Source organism: Panthera leo, chromosome E1 (genome assembly GCF_018350215.1).
Source record: "Panthera leo isolate Ple1 chromosome E1, P.leo_Ple1_pat1.1, whole genome shotgun sequence".
NCBI classification, from domain to species: domain Eukaryota; kingdom Metazoa; phylum Chordata; class Mammalia; order Carnivora; family Felidae; genus Panthera; species Panthera leo.
The window spans coordinates 55,097,113-55,122,025 of record NC_056692.1 but is presented as its reverse complement, the minus strand read 5'-3'; the positions used below and the strand labels follow the sequence as shown (position 1 = coordinate 55,122,025).

General features: G+C 47.7%; 2 protein-coding genes and 1 long non-coding RNA gene across 4 annotated transcripts; 2 read left to right on the top strand and 1 right to left on the bottom strand.

Moving 5' to 3' along the window:
• Positions 1 to 814: 814 nt before the first annotated feature.
• LOC122206457 lies at positions 815 to 5,745 on the top strand. Its single transcript, XR_006196451.1, has 3 exons — positions 815 to 930; positions 1,620 to 1,749; positions 5,551 to 5,745. It is a non-coding gene; the product is annotated as an uncharacterized LOC122206457 (long non-coding RNA).
• Positions 2,711 to 18,613, bottom strand: KCTD2 (potassium channel tetramerization domain containing 2). Of its 2 annotated transcripts, XM_042915658.1 has the most exons (6): positions 18,069 to 18,554; positions 16,158 to 16,266; positions 13,089 to 13,180; positions 7,936 to 8,031; positions 5,761 to 5,886; positions 2,711 to 4,769 (listed from the first exon to the last, which is right to left on the bottom strand). In XM_042915658.1, the coding sequence occupies exons 1-6, from the start codon at positions 18,405 to 18,407 to the stop codon at positions 4,740 to 4,742; spliced, it is 792 nt and encodes a 263-aa protein (XP_042771592.1). In that variant the 5' UTR covers positions 18,408 to 18,554; the 3' UTR covers positions 2,711 to 4,739. The 2 variants fall into 2 exon arrangements, with proteins under 2 accessions (XP_042771592.1, XP_042771593.1); XM_042915659.1 differs by lacking the exons at positions 2,711 to 4,769; positions 5,761 to 5,886; positions 7,936 to 8,031; positions 13,089 to 13,180 and adding an exon at positions 14,385 to 15,386 and having other exon boundaries at positions 18,069 to 18,613.
• Positions 18,614 to 18,624: 11 nt separating this feature from the next.
• ATP5PD (ATP synthase peripheral stalk subunit d) lies at positions 18,625 to 23,537 on the top strand. Its single transcript, XM_042915660.1, has 6 exons — positions 18,625 to 18,730; positions 20,863 to 20,993; positions 21,269 to 21,365; positions 22,325 to 22,396; positions 23,129 to 23,191; positions 23,338 to 23,537. The coding sequence occupies exons 2-6, from the start codon at positions 20,872 to 20,874 to the stop codon at positions 23,467 to 23,469; spliced, it is 486 nt and encodes a 161-aa protein (XP_042771594.1). The 5' UTR covers positions 18,625 to 18,730; positions 20,863 to 20,871; the 3' UTR covers positions 23,470 to 23,537.
• The last annotated feature ends 1,376 nt before the right edge of the window (positions 23,538 to 24,913 follow it).

Genomic DNA, 24,913 nt, shown 5'->3' with positions numbered 1-24,913 from the left:
TTAATGGCACTGTATAGAAAACTCATCAAGGAATTGGGCCTCGTGGGTGGCTCAGTAGGTTGAGTGCCCGACTCTTGATTTCAGCTCAGGTCATGATCCCGAGGTTCAAGAGTTTGCGTCCCACATGGGGCTCTATGCTGGCAGTGCAGAGCCTGCTTGGGATTCTCTCTCCCCTCTCACTCTGTCCCTATCCTGCTCATGTGCTCTCCCTCTCAAAATAAACAAACTTAAAAAAAAAAAAAAAAGAAAAAGAAAGCTCATCAAAGAATTAACCTGGCTTTCCAGAGTTATAGTTCACTCCAAGGGAAAGCTTTACCGATGGAAATCTATGGGGTGTGATTCTTACTAGAAATTTAGCTGCCACTGGGGCTTTATGACTGAACAGATTCAGCAATACTCAAATGATCTATTGCAAAGGCTGATGCTGTATGGAGCTTCCAGCAAGCCCTGACTGGAGAATTACCATGCAGAGCTCCAGCGTTTTGGAAAATCGCCCTGCCTTCTTTTGCAGGTAACTCTTCTCCTTTTGAGAGCCTACCTAACCATGGGACATCAAGCGACCATGCGGCCTGACCTGCCGGATATGAACTAGGTGTTGTCTAACCCACCAAGTCAGCCTGAGGAGTAGTTAACCTAGCCCAGAAATCGATGTGACTGTCTCTCAGACCGGGGAACACTGGCAGTCGACACTGTGTTTCACACTGGGCAGAGGGCAAGATCACCTTTGTGTAACGCGTAGCTGCGTCTTGTTACGTAGAGGCATGAAGTTTTGTTTTTACCATTGTAAGTTCAAATACGCGTGGGAGCGTGTATACGGAGGCCGGGCAGCCCAAGCTGCTGGCTATTACGTCTCGGCTCCAAGCCACCCTCCAGACTCTGCTCTGTGCATCTTTAACAGCTTAGTCCCGGACAGGTGCACCCATGGGGAACGTGAGAAGGGGACTGCAAGATTGGGGAGGAGGGAGGGGGCGGGGCGGGGGGCGGGGCAGAAGGGACATGCTTCTTCCGGTTAACGGAGAAACCACAGCACCTCAGCTTTGCTCTGGCAGCAAGAGCTGGTTCCAGGAGTGCGGTCCTAGAACGGTTCCAGGAGTAGCGCGGTCCTACGACCAGTCTCGCTGAGCCCCCTGGGACCGCAGCATCTCCTCTATGCGGCCCCTCGGCCCCTCCTCCAAGCCTGTTACTTTGTAATAATCCCAACCTCTTCCTTTGGCTCCCCTGCCCTAGAACAATAACTACCTCCTGCAGTCACTCCATCTGTGACACCTCAGTGGGCCTGGGGGCCCTTTCCTCTTCTTACCACTTGTTAACTGCTGTGGTCTGTCCCCCATTGGGCCCTGGATGGTACAAACACACACCTCGTTCGCTGTGTGTATACACGTGTCCCCAGCTGTAAGCACCCTATGGCGGGGGGGTGGGGGGACTAACACCTTTTGAGGGTCCCACACCTTGCCTGGTGCCTTAAGTGACCAACACTTGGCTTGCTGGCGACTCACCTCACTTTTATTCCTCATTCTCTACCATGCAGAGAAAAATGGACACCTAGTCAGTTACTCTCTTCCAGGAAGACTTTTTTCCCCCTTAAAAATGGTCTTCTACTCTTCCCCTCCTCTTCCCAGCTTCCTGGTGGGTAGACCATCTGTCTCACCTTCTGTTCCTCACCACTCTCCTGGTCGTGAGGAGGAAGGCCCAACACGCCCTCAGGCAGTTTCAGCAGCGGGAGAAACTAGGACTTTCTAAGAAGCCCAGGTAGGAAAGGTGCAGTGAAACTCCTCTCCTGAGAAGAGTTTGAGAATCATCAGTAGTGACAGGAAAGGAAACCAAGGAGATTCGGCTGTTTGTTTCTTGTCTTTATTGACAAAAAAAGGTCACAGCATTTCAGACTTTATTCAAATACACAAACAGTAACAAACAATACCCACAAGTGACAGGCATGGTCCCTAACCTCTGCGCCAAAGGCCATGTCGGAGGATGTGGTTGTCCTCTTGGCCACCCCCCAGCATCTCTGTCCCTTCCTCCCCTACACCTCGCTGACACCCCTGAGATCAGTTAAGACTGCAGAAACGAAGTCACTCTAGAGGAGGTTGGGCTGCGCCTCATTGCCAAGGAGGAAGCAGGTTCTGAAGGAAAGACAGAAGCGTGCTAGTGTGGCATCTCCTAGGAGAGGCCAGGCTGCTTTGTGAGCTGGGCCTGAGTCGCCCGCGGCCTCAGGCCTGGGCACAACACGAAGACGGAAGACACTCCCCACCTGGCAGCACTGGGCTGCTGGAGAGAGTGTGGGTCCCTGGCCACGTGACACCCCCAAACCGACGGATGGCCAGGCCTCCCTCCGAAGTAATCAGCTGGGCTCTCCCAGAAGGCTTTCAGTAAAAAAAAAAATACTGACTTGGTTCCTAAAGGGCTGGGGCGAATACTTTTCCAGAAACCTTAAGAACTGAATCACCCTCAGACTCAGGAGCACTGGAACAATTGTCATTGGGCTGCCAGAAGGAGGGGGGACCTCGTGAAAGCCAGCCCTCTAGGGGAGCAGAAATGTCACTTGTGTTAATTTCTCAAGAGCATCGAGTGAGGGGCTCAGCAGTTTTTCTACGGGATCCACTGTGGGGCTCTGAAAAGAGAAAAGACTATGCGTTCCTGAGGGGCTTGCCACCTCTGCCCTCTGGCCTGTCTCGCTTTACCCCTTCGTGCAGGCTCGGGAGCACTAGGAGCACTAGGAGCACTAGAGCACGAAGAACACGAGGAGCACAAAGAGCACGAGGAGCACGGGCTGATGCCCAGGCATGCCCCAGGGAAAGCAGATCTGATCGGGCTCAAGGTCCCAAATGAAGCTGCTTTCCCTCCTTAGAGTCAAATGTTACTTTTCTGGCCAAAGAGCAAGTCTTCCGAAGTCCTCTGTCCTACTCAGGTCTGAGCAGCTTTTCCTCCACGCCCAATCTCGTGCTTTCCGAAAGATGACAGGAGGATGCCTGCGACGTCTCTGAAAGGTGACTGCTTTTGCCGCAGGTAGAAGTTCCTCTAACGTTTATAGCTGTAGAAATCGTGGGCACAGGCCAGAGTCCAAGGGGCCAATGTCAACACGCACGCTCACGTTGGTGTGTAGACACACACGGAGCAGCAGACACCCCTGTACACACATTTCTATCCTGCTCTACACACAGAGAGATAAGGTCAAAGTGAGATCCGGAGAAGAGTTGTGCCTTCTGCACGCAGGCAGGTCATGAGTTCCTAAGACATTTGGCACCGTCTGTGAGTCATTTCCAAAAACCATGGCCCCAGACCCCCCTAGTAAGCACTGAGCTGTGGAGCAGAGGGAACCTCACTGTGAAGGAAACCAGGAGTGACCGACGTGAGTGGCTGTTACAGGTGCAGCGCGCCCCAGAGGCGCCTTCCCCTCCTCTGGGCCATTTGCCACACTGGGAAAAGTCATCGAGGGAAGAACAAGGATTCTCCAGCCCTTTGCGTTCAGTGACTGTTCATTAAGACTCAAAAGCGCAGACAGAAGGTCCAGATACAAGCCCTGTGGTCCCAGCCCGAAGGAGGGCTTTACTCCCCTCCCTGGCCAAACAAGCACTTGATTCTCGAGGACACGGCACTCTGCAGATAGAAGTGATGGTAAAGGGTCGGGCTCAGAGACGCGGGGAGTCCTCGGACTGCCCAGCAAACACATATGCCTTGCAGGGGCTGGCGCGGCGTCACGGACACGGCTGCGGGGCAGGTTTGCCAAGGTTAGAAACCAGGAGACTCGGACAAAGATCGAACGTTCAGTCAAGGCATTTCCAAGAGACAGTCACAGAAATAACGACACTTTTGGATACTACAATAGAACACATTTGGCAACTTTCAAAGAAATAGCCGTCCCCACCCAAGCCATCAGAGGATCCAAAGTCCCTTTATCTTCTGTCCGGTTCAGAAAGCCAGGGAAGGAAGATGGGTCAATGGAGGGTGTGGCCTCCCTAAGTGCCCCTCTGTGTGTGACGCGGTGTGGGATGCCGCCTGCCTCTAACCTCCACCTGAGGAGCAAGCAAGCTACTGGAGGGTCCGGGCTGCCGGAGACAGATGAGGCAAGGACGAACACGGTAGCAGCTGAGTGCCCCGAACCCAGAGCGGCGATCCCCGACCTCCACCCACAACCACGGAGACCCCGTCCTCCCCTTTCTCGAAGAGGTTTCGTCCACAGGAATATGGGGTATTCTGCGGATCTATCCTTTACCCGAGACCTCAATTTGACGAACTGAAGCTAGAATCCTTGGCACCTGCTGCATTTGTGTGGGGTGCGGGGAAGAGGGGGAAGATAGTGTTACAAAGCGGCTGCCAACGTCCAACGTGGCACCCAGGCAAAAACACGGCACGGCCCAGGGACGATCCTCTGGCGTTTGCTCCAGCGTCCCTGAAGCACAGGCCTGTACGAGGAGCTAGGCCTTCCTCTTCCCCTCCCCCGCATCCCCCGTAAAGGCCCCCACTGGGAGCCCAGCCCAGCTGCTGTGGTAAGGATTTGACCTAACACTGGCTAAGAAGACAAAAGCAGGTTTCTGAAAAGGTATTCTGCAGCCGGAAGTGCGTCTGTCTTCAGGTTCCTGTGGGGGGCAGGCAGGGGTTCCTTTGGTTTTGACCAGAACACTTCTCCATTGGGGGGCCAGGCTCAGCCGTGCCTTGCAGGAGCTCGGTTACTGTACAGGAGCAAGATTTAACTTCACAAGTGCTCTGCCGGCTTGTTCTCTTGATGGTTAAGAATCTGGAATTTACATCCGAGATCCTCTCTCCTGAAGAATCTGCAAATGGAAGATGGGGGAGAGGGCTGAGGCTTGGGCCGAGGCTGCTAAGCAGATTGCTGAGGGAAAAGGGACCCGCGGCCGCTTTCCACTGGACCCCACTGGGCAGCACAACAGTCCTGTCACCGTAGGAAGCAAGGCAGGGCTGAGCCCTAACCTCCCCTGAAGCACTTCAGTTGTAAAAGCCTCTTGCCGAACACCACTGCACCCACAGTATCCGTGCTGTCAGACCCCTTCTCCCACGTTAAAGGAAATTGCCGACTTAGAAGTGTTTATGAGAGACAGAGAGAGTTGGGGGGGGGGGTGGTGGGCACAGTACAGGAAAAAGAGGATAACAGTGTACAATTTTCCAGTAACTTAAGGTGGGGGAAGTCACAAAGGTAACCAAATACCTTTTCTCTTGAGACAGGACAAAAAAGAGAGAGAATGGTTTCAAAGAATAAACACAAAATATTTTCCAATTTTGAGTTTCACAATTCTCACTTTGCAATTAGATTTTTCACTTATTTGGGGCGCCTGGGTGGCTTGGTCGGTTAAGCGTCCGACTTCGGCTCAGGTCATGATCTCACGGTCCGTGAGTTCAAGCCCCGCGTCGGGCTCTGTGCTGACAGCTCAGAGCCTGGAGCCTGTTTCAGATTCTGTGTCTCCCTCTCTCTCTGTTCCTCCCCTGTTCATGCTCTGTCTCTCTCTGTCTCAAAAATAAATAAACGTTAAAAAAAAAAAAAAAAAAAGATTTTTCACTTATTTGACAGGTGGGTACATAAAGTCTACTCTATTTCAGTACCTACTTCCTAACTAAGAATGCTTGGTCACTGCTCCATAAATCCTGATTTAAATGACAACAGTCAACGACCAAAATGAAGGAAAAATGCAAAGCTAGCTTTGGAAGGAAAGAGAAGAAGTCAGGAGCAACAAACAGTCCAGGCCAAGTCCACTGAGGGGCTGGGAACAAACGAGTCAGAGACAAAATTCTGGTGACGCGATTTCTTACCTTTGCCTTTTCACTTGGTTCTATGACAATGCCATTGGTAGAATTATTGAGTTCTCTGGAGACAACACAGAGGAATTCTGCCTGATCCTCATTTCCGTAGTTATAGGAAGATCCAATGCTGATTAGCTGACAAAACCAGAGCATGGTGAACAGTCCTCTTAAAGTGCTAAAGTGCCACACAGACCCAACCCGCCCCCTGTCCGAACTTTGTGGTTTTGCTTCTCACAGGATGATGAACTGTCTGGGACTATCACGGCCCAGGGGATACCTGGATCTGTTATTCACTTGGGCGTCCTCAACAAGGCTTCCCCAGAGAAGGAAAGGATGGGATCTGCCACTGTCTCCCCACCCAAGCACTTGAAACAATCCCAAAGGCAGCAGCTAGGATGAACATGATCATATTCCTTCTAGCAAACACTGAGGTGAAAGAGAATGTTTCTGTGAATGAAAATGGACACTTGCTTTAGCCAAACACCTACACAGGGCTGGCTCATCTTTAAGCAGAAGTCCCAGACAGGAGACTGGCACTCAAAAGGCTCTGGAAAGCACCGAGTGAATCACTGAAGAGTTACCATAAGCCATATGCTGCTGGGACTTTTAGCCTTTTCGGCAAATTGAATTCAGGATTTAATTTTAAACAGGAAATGCACATGCACCGAGAAAAGCGGAGCCCAAGGGTAAGGTCATCCGGGCAATCATGTAGGGCCTCAAGTCAGAAGAACAGGACTGACTTGCTCTATGAATGGGCTTTGGGTCCCTCTGCCTTCCTGTGCCTGAACTTCCTCATCCATATAATAGAGTCAGTGGGAACATGACTTCATGTTTCATGCTTCACCTGCCCCCTGAGTGTTAACAAGATGAGAAAAAGAAAATAAAAAATTATTCACTGGTTTCATCAAGAATACTTAAAAAAAAAAAAATTTTTTTTTTTTTATTTGGGAACATTCTTTGCTTAAGACTTAGGGAAGGGTGCCTGGCTGGCTCAGTTGGTAGAGCATGTGACTCCCGATCTTAGGGTTATGAGCTGGAACTCATGTTGGGTGTAGAGATTATTTAAAAAGAAAATATTTGAGAAAAAAAAAAGACTTTTCTCAGGGAAAATACTCGTGGAGTGGAAGTATGGCAACATGTTGCAGCCCCCACATGAATTAAGAACTAGGCTGACCTATAAAGGAAGGGGCGCCTGGGTGGCTCCGTTGGGAGAGCATGGAACTCTTGATCTCAGGGTCTCAGGGTCGTGAGTTTAAGCCTCACATTGGGTGTGGAACTACTTTAAAAGAAAAAAAAAGGGAAGAGAAAAGAACTAGGCCAACATACACAGGCAGAATTGATTCTGCAGTGGAGGGGTGAGGAATTATCCAGTGTTGGCTCTGACGACCAAGACACCTGTGTATTTGATCCATAACCCAATACCGTTAACACGACGAACAGAAGTTATTTGAGAAGGTAAGTTTATGGTGACAGTTCAACTGACGCTTAAACTCTACATTAAAAATAGGCACGATCCACACAATACATATCCCTTCTATATATATCCATTCTATTCATGCCAGGCTCCCTGTTGCGCACACAATAGATGAACTGAACAATCCTGCCATCTAATGGAAGAAAACAGTACAATTCTGCCTGTCTGGTTTTGTTTTGGTAATTCTGCCACCACGCAAAGCTAAAGGAACAGAAATCCACAGCCTGATGGGAAATGGCCAAGCCCCACTTCTCATCACGTCTGGCTCCTCTCATACCTGCTCTTGCTTTCTGCAGTGGATTATGTATGTTCAGAATGACAGAGTTCTTATCCTGGGAAGGGAAGGTAGGGTAGTTGCTGAATCCTAGCCTTCTTTATGTACTTATTCTAGAATGTTTCAACTGAGTGCTTTTGAAAGAAATCCCTCTGAGGGAGAAAAAACCTCAGAGAGACACTTTCAAGCCTAAACAGGCTGGCTGACTCCCTCTGGGCACAAATTAAAACTTGGATATGAAGTCAGGAGACATGATACTATTCTGAATTCTTCCCAACTCATCCTATACAGCTGACAGAATAATTCCCACGTTTCTGAACAGGTTCACACGTGGCCCTACGAACCCCTGGGGTTAGCTGGTTACAGATGGCAGCTGTTTGAGGGACGTGGGCTCCTGGGCTGAGATGCTGCGGTGGCTGCCACTTAGGAAACATACCTGTTCGAATTTCCAACCATCAGACATAGTGGAGACCATCTGTGTAAGCTCCTCTTCCTGGCACTGCAGGACTCTGTACACGTGCTTCACGGGGCCCTGCAACAACCAACGGACTTAGAAGAACAATTTCAAGGACATGGCAGTTTGCAGCTGCGCTAGGGAGGCTCGTCCAAAGAATGAACACTGAAAAGGAATTTGCTTGGACGTTTTTTTCTGGACAGCCACACACCGTCCCCTCTTACAAGTGGCAATGTCATCTTTCTCTTCTTAAGGTTTTCTTTTATAAGAATGTTTACTTACTTATTGTGACAGAGAGAGAGCAAGCGCACGTGCATGCAAGCAGGGGAGGGGCCGAGAGGGGGGAGAGAGAATCCCAAGAAGGCCCCCATGCGCGGCGTGGAGCCTGACGTGGGGCTCAACCTCATGACTATGAGATCATGAGCAATGTCATCCTTCAGTAAAAACTTATCCAAGGAAAGAAAGAAAAGAAAAAGGCCCAAGGATATGAATCAGTGGGTAAAATAATTCTGAAGTTCAGAGAAATGAATTATGTGATTAGATTTCATCTATTTCCCAGAGTAGAAAACAGAGGAAAATTGCTTTGGACAAGAGAGCCACATTTTCTTTTTAAGTTGTTCATATCATGACATACATGCTGAAAATGTAGACCATAATTTGGTTTATCCAGAGCAATAGCTTATTAAGGGAATAACATATTAAAAAGGAACCCCACAATATACCAATGTTCAAACTATTTTCACCCTTCGCTGATGGTACCTGGGAGTGTTTCAGTGTTAAATGGTAACATTCCTGTTACAAAAGTGTGTAACAAAAAATAAATATTTGGTCTTTGCTCCTGGTTCCTAGCACAGAGCTCCTAAAACCCTTGGAATTTCCTGAGTGATAAAAGGGTCTTTTTTGTGCTAATGACTGGTCTCCAGAAAGACCAAGCACCATTAGAGAGTTAGAACTTTCAGTCCTACCCGCTGACCTCAGTGGAGACTGAATTCAATCACCAGTGGCCAATGGTTTAATTGAATCAGTCATGCCTACATAATGAAACATCCTTAAAAACCCCTGAACAGGGGGGTTCAGGGAGTTTCCGAGTTGGCAAACACATCGATGTCCTGGGCAAGTGGCACATCCCAACTGCATGCACAGAGGCTCCTGTGCTCAGGACCCCACCCCACGTCTCTCTTCGCTTGGCTGTTCCTTAGTCTGCTGGAGATCAACTGTAATAGTAAGTTTAGCATTTTCCTGAGTTTTAGGAGTTGTTCTAGGAAATTACTGAACCCAAAGGGGATGTCATGGGAACCCTTGAATTTGTAGCCGAATTGGACAGAAGTACAGGTAGCCTGGGAACTGGGATTTGGCACTGGTGTCTGAAGGAAGGTCAGTCTCGTGGGACTGAGCCCTGAAACCTGTGGAAATAGTTACTACTTATTAGTATCAGGATAGGATTAAACTGTTGGGACACCCCAGCTGGTGTCAGAGACTCAGACAGAAGTCATTTGCTAGCTGACTCAACTTTCTAGAACAGAAGCGAAAGGCGGGATGCCCTAAAATTGCAGCACTAAGGCCCCTATACTCTAACCACCTGAGGACCCCTCACACTTACGACTCGGCCAGAGTCAGGTGACAGCCAGGGCTGCTGCAAGGAGGCATGCTCACCAGATGAAAGTCCCTGTTCGTCAGAGGACAATTAGAGGCCCACAGGGAGACTTGTGTTTAGCAGTCTTGGACCACTCAGTGTTGGGCCCAATAAATAGCTGCACATCCACTGCCCGTCCTGGAGGCCAGGAGGCATTTGTTAGAGCACAAACAGCAACTGAAGCTCAGAACAACGAAGCTCCATCAGGGAGAGAGGGACTGGTTAGAGTCACGTGACTTTAAGAAAATGTGGACCGTTTCCTGAAGAATAATGAAAACTTGGCTTTAGTACTTTTGCAAAAGGATGACTGGGCTTCAGTTATCTGGAAAATCAGTTTTGGAAGAACTCACTACTGGGGAAATACTGGCTCAACAAAAGCAGCTGTGGATCACGGAGCACTAGGAGCCCAGAGTGGCTTTCCCTCTCCTCCCGTCTTCAGTGGGACACTGATGTCAGCGCGCTGTCTCGCCTGAGCGAGGCGGTGCTATTGGGTCAGAGGCAGTGCCAGGCCTTGGGCTGATCTGCCAACCACACCGCGCTTTCTTCCACACTCTCCCCTTCTGAACCGAATGCAACTATTGTTACACGAGGTACTAAGAAAAACATTCCCTCCACCTAAAATATAGGGCAAATCTCGGAAAGACTTCAACTGGCTCTAACCACACATTTTGGAAACAACCAAGTGTTTCATGTTACAAAACTCAGTGCATCGCGAAAGATCTATGATATCAGCCACAACTGTCAAAGTCCCAGCATTTAAGATGCATGTGTTAGCTCTTTTTAATTTTTGTCTTCCAAAGAAAACCACGAGTATTCTCAAATGCACTAAGATTAATCACCTAACATAAAATACCAAAGACAGCAAAGTTAGTAGTAGTTAGGGCTGGTGGCAGCCGCTAAGAGATATGAGGGGTCGCCAAAAAAAGGCGGGGTGGGAAACCCACATCTTGGGCTTTGCTTAAATGTCTGCCATGTGTGTCTCCTTTTTTTTTTTAATTAAAAAAAAATTTTTTTTTTAACATTTATTTTTGAGACAGGGAGAGACAGCATGAACGGGGGAGGGTCAGAAAGAGAGGGAGACACAGAATCTGAAACAGGCTCCAGGCTCTGAGCTGTCAGCACACAGCCTGACGCGGGGCTAGAACTCGCGGACCGCGAGATCATGACCTGAGCCAAAGTTGGATGCTTAACCGACTGAGCCATCCAGGCGCCCCATGTGTGTCTCCTTAAAACACAGACAAGTTGGGGCGCCTGGCTGGCTCTGTTGGGAGGAGCGTGCAGCTCTTGATCTTTGGGTCGTGAGTTTGAGCCCCACATTGGGTACAGAGATTACTTAAAGATAAAATCTTAAAAAAAAAAAAAAAAAAAAAAAAAAGACAAGTTGAAGGAGAGAATGTGTTTGAAGGGACAGCTACAAAAATACACACATGGCCAATTTGGCCTCAGAGCCATGTGTGACACATGCAAAAGAGCGTGTCTTTGAACAACCTCGAATCCACTGCTCAGAGTTTCACTCAATAAAAAGGACAGATGGAAAGATCAATTAACATCCAAAAGGCCTTTACATCCCTAGAACAAAAAAGCTTCCAACTGGGTCTATATCCACAAGCCTTCAGAACCTAGAAGACTAATTAACTTCATCGCTGTCATCAAATAGAAAACTTACAATGCTCTCAAGGAATCAGCTAATGGCAGAGCTGCGAACGTTCAGGGTTGAATGGCTTCAAGTTACATAATTCATGGCATCATGAATTTACACTAGGCAATCAAAAGCTTTTTTGGAATGTGGAAAATTAAGGATAAAGCTAGATTTTCAGAATGCCCAGCCATTAAATATCCACGATAGTAAAAGATGCCATGTAAGTTTAACACGAGATGGCGAAAAGACTGGCACCACCGGATCCTATTTTATACAATAAAATGGCAAACCAACTATGAATTCATTTTTGAACATTAGAAGTCTTTCAGGGGTGCTGGGTGGCTCAGTCGGTTAAGCGTCTGACTTCTGCTCAGGTCATGATCTCGTGGTTCGCAGGTTCGAGCCCCGCATGGGCTCTCTGCCGTCAGGAGCCAGCTTCAGATCCTCTATCCCCCTCTCTCTCTCTCTGCCTCTCCCCTGCTTGTGGTCTCTCTCTCAACAATAAACAAACATTAAGAAAAGTAATAATAATAAAAAGAAGGCTTTCAGCCATCAGCCAGCGGGAAGAAAACTAAGGAAGCTCTTCTCACCTTTGCAAATGACTACAGATTAAGCAAATGAGAGAAATCATTTTTGAAAAAAGAAATAGGTGTCAGTTATTCAACCAGATAATTCCATTCAGAGCCAGAAAACTTGGATATGTAAACTCTAACAGAGAAAGAGCAAGGAATATTTTTTATTTTTTTGAGTTTTGAAAAGAAACATATTACCTTCTGCTTAATCACAGGAAAATTCTACACTGCAATAGAATGGATCTCAGGAAAGCATCTACCACCAGTATCTGATGGGATAAGAGGCAAGTCCTGCTACAAGACAGATGGTCACAGCAGAGTCCAACCATGCCCTCTGTTCCTGCAGTTGTACTTTCTTAAAATAGAACCTAAATACAGGAAAGGGAGCGTCTGGTTTCCCTGCTAGACTTCAAGCTTCTGGAGGGCACAGACCCTCCCTAGGAAGCAGAGAATCTCAAGGGCCTAAAAGATGCCGCTGTGGCCACTTAAGACATGTGACGGGTGATGTGATGTGAAATAAGCTACCTGTACCCCCTCAAAACTAGGTGGCAAATTGTGTGTTTCTTCCTGTTACTGTATCTACCAAGTTCATATAAAAACCCAGACTTCATAATAAACAGAGAAGCCTATTTCCTCAGAAGCATGATTCACAAGCAGCTCCTAAAGTCCAGGCCATGAGACTGCTTTCACGTGGCTATCAGGGGCTGAATGCGACATGGTCACACTTTAAAAGGCTGGTCCTAATAAAGAATTAAAGAGTGGCCAACAGGTGGAAGTAAGAGCTCGCTGGGTCTTTATGTGGAGGGAGACAGATACTCTGCAAGAACAGGTTCTGGGCCTAAAGTGCTGCGGGTCCCTCCTGCTGTCCCATGATAAGCAGCCACAACCTCCCCACTCTTCTAAAGGGATAAGGGGGCTGTTTTGCTTTGCTATTTCTTCTTCTGTTTTCTGGTTCTGAATAAGTCTGGTGGCGTATGCTCTGTCTGCCTGGTGGATGGCCCATGTTCCACACAGACCTCCAGCTTCAAGGGGAGAGGCAGCTCTTGCCAAGCAGCACAGCATCCTTTTCAAATCCCACCCAGACGCAGGGACAAAGAGAGCCACTAAGACCTTTTCCCTTTAGGAGTTCAAAACTGTGGGGTACCTGGCTGCTTCAGCGTGTGACTCCTGATCTCAAGGTTGTGAGTTCAAGACCCACGTTGGGTGTAAAGATTACTTAAAAATAAAATCTTAAACCAAAACAAAAAATAAAAACCAAACCAAAACAAAAAAAGAGTTCAAAACCCATTACCTGAGAAGTTCTGTTCTCATTGTCCCGTATCCGTTCCTTAACCAGCCGCACAAGAGATGCAATGTTGTAAAACTCCGCTTCTTCCAGAACACCTAGGACAAGGACCAAACCGTATGTAGTTAAAGATGTGTTACACTCCCTGGAAAATAGTGAGAAGAGGCTAAAGTTTACATGCTTGCTAAGAACTGCATTTTTTTTGAGAGAGAGAGAGAGAGAGAGAGAGAGAAAGAGAGAGCAAGACCATGAGACAGAGCATGTGCAAGGGAGGGACAGGAGGAGAGGGAGAGCATTTTTTTTTTTTTTTTAATGTCTATTTATTTTTGAAAGAGAGACAGAATGCGAGTGGGTTAGGGGCAGAGAGAGAAGGAGACACAGAATCCGAAGCAGGCTCTGAGCTGTTAGCACAGAGCCCAATGTGGGGCTTGAACTGACGAGCTGTGAGATCATGACCTGAGCCGAAGTCGGACGCTCAACCAACTGAGCCACCCAGGTGCCCCGAGCAATTTTTTAAAGTTTATTTATTGTGAGAGAGCAAGCACGTGTAAGGGGCAGAGAGAGAAGGAGGAGAGAAAACTCCAGGCAGGCTCTGCACTACCAGAGTGGAGGCAGATACAGGGGGGCCAGAACTCACACACAAGAGATCATGACCTAAGCCAAAATCAAAGTCAGGGGTGTCCGGGGTGGCTCAGTGGAAAGAGTGTCTGACTTCAGCTCAGGTCATGATCTCACGGTTCATGAGTTTGAGCCCCGCATTGGGTTCCTGTGCTCATAGGTCAGAGCCCGGAGCCTGCTTCAGATTCTGTATCTCCTTCTCTCTCTGCCCCTTACCCACGCATGAGCTCTCTCTCTCAAAAATAAATAAACATTAAAAAAAAAAAAAAAGATGTCTAACCGACTGAGCCACCCAGGCGCCCCTTGAAACTTGTTTTTAGAATTTTTTTAAGTTTATTTATTTGAGAGAGAAAGGGCAAGTGAACAAGGGAGGGGCAGAGAAAGGAGAGAAAGAATCCCAGCAGGCTCTGCACTGTCAGTGAAGAGCCTTATGCGGGGCTTGAACCGTGAGATCGTGACTGGATCCAAGGTCAAGAGTAGGACACTCAACTGACTGAGCCACCCAGGCGCCCCCTTTTTTTTTTAATTTGAGAGAGAGAGAGAGAGAGAGAGAGAGAGTGCAAATGGGGGAGAGGGGCAGAGGGAGAGTGAGAGAGAATCTGAAGCAGGCTCCACACTCAGCTCAGAGCCCGACACAGGGCTTAATCTCACAGTCTTGAGATCATGACCTGAACCAAAATCAAGAAAATCAAGAGTCTGACGCTCACCTGACTGAGCCACCCAGATTCCCCTGAACCGCACTTTTCAAATTGAAGTCTAGTCTCTCTCCTTCAGCCTGGGAAACATTTCTTTGCTATTTAGGGTGTACCCCCCTCCCTTCTCCCTAAATTGAGTGAGTCAAATTCTGGGTCTGCTCTGTTCACTCTGTTTCACCGCTGCGGCTTCCCACTTGGCACCTTCTCTGACTCTCTCTGCACCTGCCCATTAGCTGCAGGGCACCTTTCCCATATGTCACTTAGTTTCTGGAACTTGTCAACATTGGAGAATTCCTGAGCTTGCAAAGCTTACCTAGTCGGTCCTAAAAATTACCGGGGGTGGGTGTGTGTATATAAATTTATGTGGACCAAAGTTTAATAGGGTGCTTATTATTTGAACAAGATAAAAAGCAATCACTGAGAGAATGCTTTGCCAAATAAAATCAAAGGCCTTGGACAGGACAACAAAGGGGATGTGTGATTCAGTATCAGAAGAAAAAAAAAAAAAACCAAACTTGCTATAAAGGACATTGCTGGAACTGATAAAATTGGAATATAAGCTGTAGATAGAAGTATTTATCAATATTAAATTCCCTGATCTTGATAACCATACTGTGCTTACATAAGGGAATAACCTTGTTCTTGGGAAATACACTGAAGTATTAAGGGACTCATCTGTAATCTAGTCTCAAATAGTTCAGAAATAAAAACTATGGTGGGGGGAGGGAGAAGCGTGGTGTGGGGGGGGACAGAGAGAGAACAAAGGGTAACACAGATCTCAAAAAATGGTGGTGAAGCTGCGAGTTCTGTTATTCTCGTCCTTTTCTCTGAATTTGAAAATATTTCAAAAAAAAATTTTTAAAGGCCTTCAGAAAAGATGCTTAAGATTCCTCTTTTCCAGAAACAGGATTATCCATGAGGTGGTAACTGCTGAAGCTAGACGGTGGGTGCATGAAGTTTACTGTACGATTCCCATGATTTTTGAATGCATCTGAAATGTTGAAAAAAGAGACAGCACATGCACAAGTCCTCTTCTTACTGGTTGAAACAGATGTGCTTCGCAGCCATTTCATTAACTAGCACAGCCATTACAGCTTTCTCACTCAGAGCTAAAGCCTCCAGGTCAGGGTGCCCTGGATTTAGGGAGAGGCCCCAATCTTCAACGGAATGCCTTTGGCGAGGCCACGCCAAGTCTTTTAGAAAGATATCTAGACCCACTTAGAGTCCAAATGTCGTACCAACCAAAAAGATGATACAGCTGACAACGGACTGGAGAATGAATTAGGTCAGCTGCAAAAATTTACAAGGAAGCATGAGACCAGTCTTACAAGAAATGAGGCCAAGCCTTTATTACTTTTTACAGCTGCAAGTTCAAACTAAAAGTGAAAATATAAATAATTAATGTCAGAGATGTGATGCTTCAGGGTATGGACATTTCACTGCCAGCAAGCACATAAGTGAAAGTAAAAAGGGATCCTGACGATTCTGCAGGTTTGAAAAATGCTCCTGAAGTGATTTGCAAAGCTGAGTTACCTATTTTTCTTCTCATTAAGGAAGGCTGGACAGAGCCCAGTGGGGATCCCTTAAAGAAGACTTCCTCAGATAAGACTACGTAACTAGAGACTCCCTGTTCACTTTCATAAATGTTTACTACACCTGCATGTGACCTTGATGAAAATCTCAAACAAAATTCCAATCTGTGAAACGGCTTTCAAGATATGGGCTGAGTTCTGAAAATGCCCAGTTAAAACAGTGTTCTTACCTTCTTCAGCCAACTCCTTTGTAATGATGAGTTTCCCGTGGCGGAGGTAGTTGAGGATAGGACCGAAGTAGGTGGGGTCCCTGTCAATCAGATAGGCTCCTGTCTCGTCCTGCCAACCAAACACAAAGATAACACTTTGGAGCTGTCGGACTAAGTTGGGGCAGGGTTGCAGCCTCTCTGTCACCATTCATTAGCAAGGGGGCAAGTCTTGCTAGACATTTTTTTATCACAAACTACTGGCAAGAAGGCTAGCTTATGTATCTTGTACTCTGAGATCATTTCAGGTACGGAGTTACAGATAGATGTACAGTCATCATGCAGGCATTTACTTGAACTTCCAAAGTCTTGTTTTTTTTAATGTTTGTTTATTTTGAGATAAAGAGGTAGACAGTGAGAGGAGGAGGGGCAGAGAGAGAGAGGAAGACAGAGAATCCCAAGCAGGCTCCACAGCTGTCAGTGTAGAGCCTGATGTGGGGTTTGAACCCACAAATTGTAAGATCATGACCTGAGCTGAAACCAAGAATCAGGCGCTTCAGTGACTGAGCCACCCAGGTGCCCCTGAACTTCCAAAATATTTACTTGGACACAATTACCACCATTCTTCTGTAAGACATCTATTATCAAGAAAGGGGAAGAAAATGCCATATTTTAATTATGTAAATCTTTGCCTGAGATGGACATTCTGACCTCTCTCTACTGCCCCCAAATCACATTCCTAATTCTAAGAAAACCTCTGTATAGTTGGCAATGCTCCTGAGCTCAAGGCCAACATCAGTGGGAGTCTGCATTGCCAGCTGTAACTCACACACCCCAGTTCTGTGCCCAGAGGAAGCTTGGCACCGCCTGGACTTGGCTCTGAGCAGCTTCAATCCTACTCATCTTTACAGTAAAAGGAACAAGAAGAAACTGGCTTCTACTGCAACAAGAAAGATTTAGGGTAGATAAAAATAATTCCTTTATAAGCAAAGGTTTTGAAATTTCTTTAAAGTTCGGGTGGGACAGGTTTCCATAAGTCTGAGATTTATTAGAGAGGCAGTTGGGGAGTTAAAAAAAAAAAATCAGCGAATCTTTACCCAACCCCAGCTCTATTTCAATGTAACTGGCTGAGTGCTACATAGGATATACAGGGGTATAAGCCAGGGTTTAAGCTGGCAACTGAAAGATGAATGTGTAAAGTCAATCAATAAACACGTCAAACTGGAAACGGGTTGGAAGTGCCTCGTCACCTCTCAACTTTGTTGGTAGCCAGGCATCTTGCCCAACAGCAGGCCTCAGTTTTCACTTTCCGATGGTCTTAACCAGTCAGCTTAGGTTTGCACTGGCAACTGGTAATCTCTTTCCAAGGAATGTATCTGAGCTCTAATAGTCCTAAAACAGTGGCTGTCGCCAGATAAGAGCTCAGGGCCCAGGACCACAGGAAAGAAGTGTGGTATCACCAGAAACACTTCCTGCAGCTGTCAGACCCAGGCTTTCACCCAACTTGGCAGAGGGGTCCGAGAGGAAGTCTGAGAAAGCTAGAAAGATGCCTTAGCTCACCCTGACCCAGTTCTGGACGCATCTGGCACAGGCAGTGAGGGGCTGACGAGGAGCCAGGGGAAAACTCATGCAGATCTGAGGGGCGGGTATGAGATGTGTACGGAGAAGGGGTGTGGAGCGGGTTCTCGTGGGTGCGGGTGGGCACAGCATGGGGACCGAGTTGGTTAGAGTGAAGGGCGGGGTCAGAGAGACAGCCAGGGTGCGACTGAGGATGGGGGAGAATAGCCCCCGGGGCCAGCCTGGCGGGAGAGGGATGGGAAGGGGGTCCCGGCCCGAAAAGCCCGCCTGTGAGGAGCGTGTCGCAGGAATCTGGGGACGAGCTAGGAGGAACGAGGGGGTCCGAAGAGCGGGGGCGCGCCCGAGGGCGGGGCGCACCTTGTCCGAGTCCAGCTCCGGGTCCTCCTGGCAGCAGAGGCGACAGAGGAAAGACTTGGGCTCCCGGCCTAGGGTCTGTCTGGTGGTCACGAAGTAGGTGCCGCCCACGTTCAGCCGGACCCAGCGGGCCGCACCGCCTCCCCCTGCCCGCTCTGGCGGTCCGGGACCCGGCTCCAGTGGCGGCGCGGCGGCGGCGGGAGGGCGGCCGTGCCCGCGGGGCGTGGGGCCGGCGGGGCGAGGGCTGGGGGGCCCGCGGCCCGGGCCACCCCCGTCGCCCAGCCCGCTCCCGCCACCCCCTCCCAGCCCCGCCATCGCCGGGTCCAGCTGCAGCTCCGCCATCTTGGGCCGCCGCCGCCACCGCTGCCCGCGCGCCGCCGGGCCGGCCCATCTCTCGGCAGGGAGAGCCGGGCCGGCCCATCGGCGGGGGTGGGGCCGGGGGAGAGGGACGGGAGCGCCCCCAACCAGCTCCCGGGGACCCGTGCAGGGGGAGGTGCCGCGCCCGCCCTCGTGGGCGGGACTTCCGGAACCAGCCTCCATTTCTATGGGCTGACCTGCGAAGCAAGGCCCTCCCCTTTGGCGTTGGGATTGGCTCTGGGAAACTTTCCGGTGACCCATTTCCGTTCCTTGCTGCTGTGGACTGTGGGCCGCCGCGGTAGTTGAAGGTGAGTGGGGTTTGGGGCGTTGGGCCCGACTCTGGCGGGCTGCTCTGCCTTGCCTCTTTCAGACCTTGCGCCGACCCTTGTCGCACCCCTGCCGAGGATGCTTGCCCTGCCGTTGTTCTGCTGCCAAAGTGTCCGGGTGTAACTGCAGCCGCCGCTCTGCGCCGCACTCCCTTCCGCTCCCCTCCCCCTCGCGCGAGGTCGCTGGGGTCGACCTGCCACCTCTGACCGAGGTGCTTCCCCACACCTGATCTGGTTCCGTCCGTCCCCACCAAGGCCGACTTCGGCAGTTCGGTCTGGGGGCTGGGGAAATGTTACCCCGAGATCGTGTTAACTTGTTGAGGGACACTCAGTCTCTTCCTCTTGAGGGTCCTGGCATTCGAGCGTGTGGAGCGTTCAGAGCTAGACAAAAATCCCATCATTTACGAAGCCTACCTGCACTGGTGCTTGGAAAAGTCTCTGTCAAGGCGCTTATTTCTCTGGCGTCTTTTAAGAGTCACCTGCCCATCACCTCCACTTATCCTGAGAGGGAAAGAGAAACCAAGAGGCAGGTGTTGGAACAGTTTCTTTTTAAGATCCCGAGGAGGATTTCTTCCACCTTCCTTGTGATCCACCCCGTAGTTTGTAAAGACTTTTGACATTGTCTTTCTCCTAATGTCTGGCACTGATCTTAAATTTAGTTTGACTATTTTCCCATTTTCTTAGTTAAGGAAAAAAAAATGGCTGTAACTGCTTTCTACCTTCTCTCACGTTCACACATATGGAATACCCGTGTTAAGGTTATTGCTAGAATCCACAGGGCATGTGCTAGTGCTGCAGAGGATAATCAGACCTGAATTAGAAAGTGCAGGTATTGCCAATCCGGTAGGGAGGGGGTAGAGAGCCCCTTAAGCTTGTAGGAGACTGTAGGGCAAATTGGTGTGCACAATTTCACTCGGTACTTTTTTTTTTAACGTAAAAAAATTTTTTTTCCATTTATTTTTGAGAGACACAGAGAGACAGAGCACAGGTGGGGGAGGGGCAGAGAGAGAATGAGACACAGAATCCAAAGCAGGCTCCATCCAGGCTCTGAGCTGTCAGCAGAGAACCCAACACGGGGCTCAAACTCCACAAACGGTGAGATCATGACCTGACCGAAAATTGGAACCTCAATCAACTGAGCCACCCAGGCGCCTCTTAATTTTTTTAATGTTTATTTATTTATTTTATTATTTTTTTTAACGTTTATTTTTGAGACAGAGAGAGACAGAGCATGAACGGGGGAGGGTCAGAGAGAGGGAGACACAGAACCTGAAACAGGCTCCAGACTCCGAGCTGTCAGCACAGAGCCCGATGCGGGGCTCGAACTCACGGACTGCAAGATCATGACCTGAGCTGAAGTCGGCCGCTCAACCGACTGAGCCATCCAGGCGCCCCAATGTTTATTTATTTTTAAGAGAAGACAGAGTGCAAGTTGGGGAGGGGCAGAGAGAGAACGAGAGAGACACAGAATCAGAAGCAGGCTCCAGGTTCTGAGCTGTCAGCACAGAGCCAGAAGCAGGGCTCAAACCCATGAGCTGTGAGATCGTGATCTGAGCTGAAGTAGGACACTTAACCGACTGAGCCACTCAGGCGCCCCTCACTTGGTACTTTTAACAGCTTTCTGAGATAAGCAGGGCCAGTATTATCCCCATTTTTTCCGGCATAGGGTCTGCTGTATTTAAGCTTTGTTGAAACTCGGGTATGTATCAGGTTCTGTGCACTGGAGAATCAGTGAATAAAACACATTCATTCTGAGTGGAAATGTATTTAAATGATTAACTTTTATGTAATGCATGAGTGTTACTTTAGCAATATTTCCGAAGATAAGAGCAAACACTAAAGAACTGGGCTTTTAAGGAGGAGTAGGAATTGGGGAATAGAGGGGGACAGTTTCAGGGGAAATAATGTGGTTATATGGCAGGTTGCATGCCTTGAATTTGAAAAGCTAAACTTGTTCCTTGTTTAGTAATCCTGATTCCTTCAGTTGATAAACATACTCACCAAGTGCTCAGAGGATGCTTCTCTATTTCTTACAGATTTGCATATTTCTAAGGTGCCCTTTAGAGGATTTGCTCTAAGAGTCCTGTTTTGATCTGACCTGTTTTATTTTCCAGGATCTCAAGATGGCTGGGCGAAAGCTTGCTCTAAAAGCCATTGACTGGGTAGCTTTTGGGGAGATCGTACCCCGAAACCAGAAGGCCATTGCTAATTCCCTGAAATCCTGGAATGAGACCCTCACCTCCAGGTCAGTACCATTCTGAGAGGGACCCTCTTAACTTGCTCCAAATGTGGAAGCAAAACAGTGCTTTGGAATTAAATATGAATTTCTGATGCTCTTCTGGTGTAAAGAAATCCATACATTTTGCAAATGAAAGTAGTTTTTGGCATTCCTGGAATCTCTCTCCTAGAGAAAAGTGTGATAATAGCTCTAGGCCATAGGAATAAGGAACAGGGAAAGTACTGTGTGGATTTTCTGTTGCTCATAGAAGAATCTTAACTTTTTTTCTTCCACGTGAGCAGGTTGGCAACTCTCCCCGAGAATCCACCTGCTATCGACTGGGCTTACTACAGGGCCAATGTGGCGAAGGCTGGCTTGGTAGATGACTTTGAGAAGAAGGTGAGACTTCAGGCAGCCAAAGCACTGGTCTTGTAATGTGGCTTGTGGGTATGGAGCAGAACAGCAGGTAATTACCTGTGCAGGATGACAGTGTGGAAAGAAGGGTGTTGTTAACAGGTCCCATATTAAGGAAATATAATTTTAATGTTGGGGTAAAAAATAAAACAGGTCCAAAAGGAACCTCAGGAAAAATGGGTGTGGCCAAAGGTCTTGAGGTGGTAGTTTTATATGGTAAACGTGGAGAATTCAGGGTCTATTTATTTGGCAGATTTCTTATCCAAAGAAATGGCCCATACAGCCTTAATCAGGGAGCCAGAGGGCTGTGAAGTTAAATGTTTCCATCCTAACTCTTCCGGAATTATTTTTTAGCCCCTCACCTGTCTCCCTAACACCTTTTCTATGCTTTTTTTTCCTTTTCCTGCTCCTTTTTACTGTGTCTTGTGGCTTAATTTCTCACCTACGTATCTCCATTTCTGATGTTTACGTGTTAAACCTCAGTATCTGGAATTTAGTTGTTTACCCATTTGACAGATGCTTTCCAAAGGCCTACCCTGTGCCAGGTGCAGTGCTCCGTGCTGGGGCCATAGGACTCAGCAGTCTTCTCAGGAGACCATCTCCATCTCCATTATGCAAACATTCTTCTGCCAGTCAGTCCAGAAAGAGAAATCAGAGTTTCTTCAGACTACAAGGTTCTAGGAGGCCATTTGTGAGGTCCTCAAATCCAACCATCCTTTTCAGATGATGAAACTGAAGCTCGTTGTAATAAAGAATTGTCCAGTTAGCGACAGGACTGAGAACCTTGAGCTCCTGTTTTCAGGCTGATCTTTCTACTACAACACTCTAGATGCATACTGATTTCCTCTTGGAATGGAGAATGTTTTTATCTATAAGGATCGGTGGTTTTGAGCCCTTTCTTGGACTCCCGGGTATATTAATAACAACTGTCCCTGTGTTTGTAGTTTAATGCCCTGAAGGTTCCTGTGCCAGAGGATAAATATACTGTCCAGGTGGATGCTGAAGAAAGAGAAGATGTAAGTAGAGACTCTGATTTTAAGATTCTCCTAATTCCTGATGGCTCCGTATTTCTTAGAAGTTAGGTGAAGTAGAGTGAGCTCTAGAAAATGCAAGTAATCTATGGCAATAGTGCTTCAGTAGTTGCCTGGGAATGGGAGGGAGGGGGCTGATAAATTTGTTCCTTGTCTCGATTGTGTTGCTGGTTTTGTAGGTGGATACATAGGTCACAAGTTACCAAGTGGCATTCTTTAAATATGTGCATTTTATTGTATGTCAGTCATACCTCAACTAAGCTGTTAAAAACAATTACGGAGTTAGAATCAGGTAGAGAAATTATCCAAGGTAGTAGTCAAATACCTATTTGCTTGAAAGTATGAAAGCCAAATGTGGGAACACCGGTGGCTCCACCAAAGAGAAGTCTGGCTAGTGATCAGACGGCTTGTCCTGACTGTATAGTAAGCAGCCCCTGTGAAATACTGGCATTTTGTAGGTTGTCTAGATGAGCAAATTGTTGACAACCCTGGTCCTGCTATTATAAACTGGCTCTCCTGTATGGGCTTCTTTGTGCATTTAGGAAAAGCTGTAGTTTGCTTCCCAAAGCATGCTCCCCTCAGGAGTCGGCACGTGCAGGAGTCTGCAGAGAGTGGGAAAGCAAGAGGGGTGGGCTCTGGGACTTTTCTGTCTTGGGAGCCTCAGAGTCAGGACAGTACAACTTGGTTTCAAAACAGAATGTCTCCCTTCTCTTTAAGGTGAAAAGTTGTGCTGAGTTTTTGTCTCTCTCAAAGGCCAGGATTGTGGAATATGAAAAAGAGGTAAGTGACCCTTGGCTGTTGTCTGTAATAGGTCTTCTCTCTCTCTCACGGCCACACTCCTTTCACCCAGTGGCAGTAACCTACCTTGGATTCGTTTCTGTATCTCTGTGGCCCTCTTTACCTTCACCCAATTGCCCTCTTTCCAGCTGGAGAAGATGAAGAATATAATTCCATTTGATCAGATGACCATTGAGGACCTGAATGAAGTCTTCCCAGAAACCAAATTAGACAAAAAGAAGTATCCCTACTGGCCTCACAAGCCAATTGAAAATTTATAAACTTGAGTTGGGGAGAAAGCTCTGGCCCTTGTATTATAAATTCTGGACATTAAAAATAATGATACGGTGCTGTGTGTCTGTTCCTTTGCAGCGGAGATAATTATAACTCTGAGGTGCCCTCACTGGAAGTGGTGTTTTTATTAAAATGGAAAGGTGAGCCTACAAGTTTGTGCTGGTCCAGTTATCTCATGGTTAGGATATGTAGGAGCCAGTTAGCCCCCAGAGCTGCTGAAATCTTAACAAATAACAATAGGAAAAAAAAGAAAAACAAAAAACCCCACAAAAAACAAATAACAGTAGGGCTGATGACAGTGTATTTCACTGGAATGCAATAAGGAAGAAACATCTACTGATCCCTTGAACTTCCTCTTTGATTTCAAACCACTGGTTCCTAAGCAGTGCTCCCTTCTACTTGTCCCTAAGTCAGTCACAAGGACAGATGGTCCACATTGCAGATATAACAGGGTGAGTAGCAAGCAGGGATCTCCTCTGTTTCAGCTCTTCACCATAAATGTGGGATAAAAGGAAATTTTGTTGCAAAGTTAAAACGTAGTACAGCTTTGTGCTTGAACATAGAAAATTATTTTAATTCCATCATTTCATTAAAAAAATTCCTACTATTGATCCTCGTTAGCAGGACTTCTGAGCAGTGCCAAGAAATACATGTGGTTTAAATTTATTTTATTTTTTTATTTTTGAAGGAGAGAGAGACAGAGTGTGAGCAGGGGAGGAACAGAAAGAGAGGGAGACGTAGAATCTGAAGCAGGCTCCAGGCTCTGAGCTGTCAGCACAGCCCAATGCGGGGCTCAAACTCGTGAACCACAAGACCATGACCTGAGCTGAAGTCAGACGCTTAACTGACTGAGCCACCCAGGTGCCCCAGGTGGTTTAAGGTGAGGTGCAGGGGCACCTGGGTGGCTCATGATCTCACGGTCTGTGAGTTCGAGCCCCGCATCGGGCTCTGTGCTGACAGCTCAGAGCCTGGAGCCTGCTTGGGTTCTGTGTCTCCCTCTCTCTCTGCCCCTCCCCCGTTCATGCCCTGTCTCTCTGTCTCAAACATAAATAAACAATTTTTTTTTTTTTTTTTTAAAGTAAGGTGAGGTGCAGGTGTCTGGCTAGCTTAGCCATCAGAGCATGTGACTCTTGATCTCAGGGTCCTGACTTTGAGCCCCACGTTGGGTGTAGAGATTACTTTAAAAAAGAAAGAAAGAAAGGGGCACCTGGCTGCCTTGGCTGGTTAGGCATCCCACTTCAGTTCAGGTCATGATCTCACAGTTCGTGGGTTCAAGCCCTATGTTGGGTTTTGTGCTGATAGCTCAGAGCCTGAAGCCTCCTCCTGATTCTGTCTTTCTCTGCCCCTCCCCCTTGCAGTGTGCTTCTCTCTCTCTCTCTCAAAATTAAACATTTTAAAAAATTAAGAAAAAAAAGAAAATAAAGTAACGTG